The sequence below is a fragment of the Limulus polyphemus genome, unplaced genomic scaffold (assembly GCF_000517525.1).
Source record: "Limulus polyphemus unplaced genomic scaffold, Limulus_polyphemus-2.1.2 Scaffold445, whole genome shotgun sequence".
In the NCBI taxonomy this organism is placed as follows: domain Eukaryota; kingdom Metazoa; phylum Arthropoda; class Merostomata; order Xiphosura; family Limulidae; genus Limulus; species Limulus polyphemus.
Window position 1 is genome coordinate 314,693 of NW_013666055.1, and position 4,822 is coordinate 319,514.

General features: G+C 30.8%; 1 protein-coding gene across 1 annotated transcript in view; it reads right to left on the bottom strand.

Annotated features, from left to right (window-relative positions):
- The window catches only part of LOC106458326 (collagen alpha-5(IV) chain-like), a 107,673-nt gene that overhangs the window by 16,069 nt on the left and 86,782 nt on the right, over window positions 1-4,822 (bottom strand). Inside the window, exons 34-35 of the mRNA XM_013917835.2 lie at window positions 3,768-3,953; window positions 2,725-2,852 (exon numbers count right to left, since the gene is read on the bottom strand). Of these exons, the coding sequence (XP_013773289.1) occupies window positions 2,725-2,852; window positions 3,768-3,953 (314 nt within the window). The remainder of the gene's footprint in view (window positions 1-2,724; window positions 2,853-3,767; window positions 3,954-4,822) is intronic.

Sequence of the window (4,822 nt, forward strand, 5' to 3'; positions counted from 1 at the left end):
CCAATAGAAAGCCAAGGTTTTCATCTATCAAATAATGTATTATATTACATTGTTTTCTGTAAAGAGAATTGTCAATTTCGCTTTCAGTCCAAGTTTCATTCCCATGTGAAACACATCAATGAGCTTAGATAAAGTTTTAACATCTCTTGTTACATAGAAAGCCAGAAAAATTGTGGTAGTTTTGGTACATTGTCTGCTTTCTGAATGTTATTATTCTGTATTATTTGGTGCATTGTTTAATTAAGTAAAAAATTATTTAGTACAGTACTACAAGTAGTATAAAAACATAGGGTTAAGCGTCAACGACAGTTGATAGTAAAAAAACAAAAGAAGGCCCAGGTAAGTATTAGGTCATCAAGAATTAATGAAATAGTCTCCATTTTTATCAATGATGCTTTTCCATCTTACAATCAGGTTGTTAATGCTCTGATTAAAGAAATCACTTGGCTTTAAAGCAAAAAACAATGACAATGTCCTCTTTAACACTTTCCACAATTGCATACGTTTTCCCATTAAGATGGTATTGCAGCAAACAAAAATAATGGTAATCTGATGGTGCCATATCTGCCAACTCAACTCCATAATCTTGTGTTGTGTCAAATATGCCACATGTGGACATGCATTGTCGTGGAGAAGAAGAAAACCTTTCCAACTGACGAGTGAAGGGTGTTTCTGATGAAAAGCTTAATTTAAACATTCCAGTTGCTGACTACAGGTTTCTGCATTGACAGTTCGCTGTGGAGTGAGGAGTTCAAAATGAATTACTCCTTTTATGTCCCACCAAATGCAAAGCATCACTTTCTATGGATGGAGTCCAGGTTTTTGGTCAGAAGTGGTTTTTGTCTAGGACAGAACCATTGTTTTTGGCTTTTAATATTCGCATAGAGAATCCATTTTTCATCACCAGTGACAATTCTGTCTAAAAATGGTTCATGCACATTATGCGCCAAAACAGATGAAACAAAATTCACATGTTGGAAATGATTATCATTGGAGAGTTCATGAGGCACCCAAACACCTTCTTTATCAAATTTTCCCATACTCCTGAGATGTTTAAGTATTGTTTCATGAGATACATGCAATTTCAGGCCATTTCATGAGAGTGTTTCCTCAGATTAGACTCAACAAGCGTCTTCAGAGCAAATTTACAAATTATAATGTTGAGAATAGTAGTTAGACAGGGTTCAAAAGACAATAAAACAATAACATTTATGCATAAATAGATGTATACTGTTATGAGTTTAAATCTAATTAGGATAAACAAATGTAGTTTCATATTACAATTTGAAGTATTCTAGAAAGAAAAAAAAGAGTAATTTAGATTATTTTTTGGCAGTTATGAGATCAGTCCAATTGATCAACCTTGTATAAAATTAGGGTAGAGAAAATACCAGAAAAAATATAAAACTTTACTGAATAAAACGTACAAAATTTATTTAGAAGAAAATTAGGGTAGAGAAAATACCAGAAAAAATATAAAACTTTACTGAATAAAACATACAAAATTTATTTAGAAGGTTTTAGAGATTATGCAAATAAAATTTGAGATTTTTGAGAAGAAAAGTAATTTTAATCTTAACGTGGAAATCACTTTGCACTCGACTAATATACAGTAATACTATATATATTTGTCAAAATACTTCATTAAAATTTTTTTTGTGTACAAAAGACTTGTTTACTAAATGTCTGGCAAATTTTGTGAAGATATACAAAGTGTCTTAAAAGTTATAGTATGGAAACTATAACAAAGTGCAAAACGGTTACGAGGTTGGTCGAATTCGACCAACCTCATAGCAAAAGAGTTAAGATGTTAAACTGCTAACTATGTCTCATAAAACAAAAAGCTGTTATTAACATTTACATAAGATGCTAATTCTCAATTTTTAATTACCTCCACAGTAGATGAAAAGGCCAAAATATTATGTTATCAGAATCGAAAACAACATTTGTAAACATATTTTACTTATGAAGTCTAGTGGGTACCTAAAAACACTTAGCACAGCACAGATGCCATTTCTTTTTCTACTGTTGTAACAGTGGTTAAAAAAAGTTCCTTTAAGTTATATTCAATTTGTAAGTATCTCACGAAAAAGTAAAATAATTACTGTGAATAAAAACAATAAACTATCTCAGTTTATCAAGCTATGTGACAAAGGTTATTTTTTATCTTGTTTTGCTTTTTCAGAATGTTGTGCACAGCTACACATGTGTTAATTGTTCATAAGCATAATTTTAAACTAATACACTAGAGGAAAAGCAGATATAATCAAAAGTACCTATCACCAACTCCTCAGTTACTCTTGACTGATCAAATAGTGGTATTTGAATTTTTATAATGCACCCACAGCTCCAAAGTGCAGAGTAAATGTTTACAGCAATGGGTTGCAAACCATGAATCCTCAGATTCACAATATGGCATACTAACCACTTGGCCATGGCCTGACATGGTGACAATAACAATGATACGCCTGGTAATATAATTCTACACAAATTTTAAAAGTGAAAAAAAAATGTTTGTTGAAGTATGTAGCAATTTATTGTGTCAGTAATTATTTGGTCTTTTCTTAACAGTTTAAATCCTCTTTCTTCGTACTAATTAGAAAGTGTAGCTTTAAGCATAAAGCTCATAAATGGTACTACATTACCTTATTGAAAGCCATATAAACAGAAAACTAATTTGACTACTAGAGTACTTAAAATCTCAGCTGCAATAGAACCACTTACTGGAAGTCCTGGATTTCCCTGAGGGCCAGGAGAACTAAAGCCTGGAAGACCATCATCTCCAGGGAGACCAATAAATCCAGGTTCTCCAGGAGCTCCAGGTTCACCCTTTGGACCAATCACAAAACGACCTGCAAAAGATCAAGTTTTAATTGTTTACCTTCATATACACTTCATATTATTTTGCATGAGCTCATTAAAAATAAATCTCAGGTACATTAAAGCCAAAATGTTTTTCACATTTTTAAACATTTTTAAATATTGTTTAAGAGTAACATATGAATTTGACATCTAATTTTATTTCTATGCATATAACTTAAGCAATTTAAATAACTAACCTAGTCTTAATAACTAATGACATAAAAAGTGGCCTCACACTGACTTCAGTTGCTTGTAAATTCCTTTAAGATGAGGAACAAAATAATTTGAATTTAGATTCGTACTCTTTAAATATAATTAGCAAGAAACTTACAGAGCAAAGTTCCTAAATAATCGAACAGTCATTGGTATGTTTGTGGTTAGTTACACTCATCATATCTACTTGTAATCTAGAATGTCATTAGTTTGTTTAATCAAACATCTACAAGTGATTTAAAACATCAACAATATACTTGAATATAAGATCTATACAGTGAACCACAATGTCAGTAGCATATTTTATCATAAAATCCATAATGTCATGAAGCATGTCAGTGGTTTATGTAATCAAATACCTGCACCTGACTTGTCACAAACCATAAATATAATTACGATGAAACACTGTAATTAGAGAATATATAGTGTATACTCAACTTCAGATTCATTTCTGGATTACACATTTTATCAGTACCTAATACTAAATATTCCAATACCTTGGTAAACAAAAAAATTATATAAAAGTTTTATAGAAAAAATACAAAATTCTTTGAAACATTCAAAAAAAATTTAGTTAAAGCACAGAATTCATTCCTGTACCTAAATCTTTTAGTGTGGGTGATTTAAAAACTTGTGTGATGAACAAAACCATATTAGAAAAACATTTAAAAAACATGCTTAATCTCCCTTACCAGGTTCTCCTTCATATCCTACTTCACCACGTTCACCTTTAGGACCATCTATACTGAACCCAGGAGAGCCCTTTGGACCTGGTGGACCAAAGTCACCAACATCTCCATGTTCTCCTTTGATGCCTGGTATGCCTGGAAGGCCTGGAGATCCTGGTATGCCTGGAAATCCTGGTTCCCCTTTAAGGCCTACGGATATGGAAACTTAACAGTATAAATACATAAGTAATGTAACAAAATGAAGTCATTTCATAAGATCAAACTAATGTAGTTCACTTACCCATACTGCTGTTTGAAAAAAATATTATATGTAAGGTCAAATTATAAAAAGTTTAAAGAGTAACATATAAAAAACGTTAATCAAATGACACTTTCATAGGAGAAGAAAAGAATTTTAAGGTTTTTAACAAAGTATGTATATATATTTACATTAAAAGTTAGAATGTCTAAAATCCATTCTAATACAACTCAGTAAATTCTACTTATTACACAAGGAGTAAAGTAGACTGTTCTATTATAAATATTAAATCACAAAAATAAGATTAAATTTTAGAGGTAATTAATTCTAATGATTCTAAAGGTTAATCATTATAACATAAACTAGTTAGAATAGTTAGAAAACAACAGAACTAGTCTTTATACTGATTTTGCTCATCATAAAGAGGCCTTAATTTACTGTGTAATAAAAAATATTATTCTCAGGAAGCAGACAGTTATTTTTAAAAGCACCAAGTGACTACTTAGTCTTTTGTTTTTTGCCATGTTAATGCATACAGCTGTTTACTGGTCATTTAAGAAAGTAATGTTCATTTAAGAGCCATTCAATGAAAACAAATATTTGAAATGTAGTTTAAACACTTAAACAACAACCTTCTCTTTATGAATTAGACAGGGAAGAAAAAACATTTCACCCAAACCTTCTTAAAAAATGTATTAAAAACTATACGTGGTTTTAAGTTAGTTTTCACATAAAATGATTGTGAATGTGAATTATGCTTATTGCATTTCCTCCCCCTCCCTCACACGCACACACTTAACAATAAAGGTTATAGAAAAAT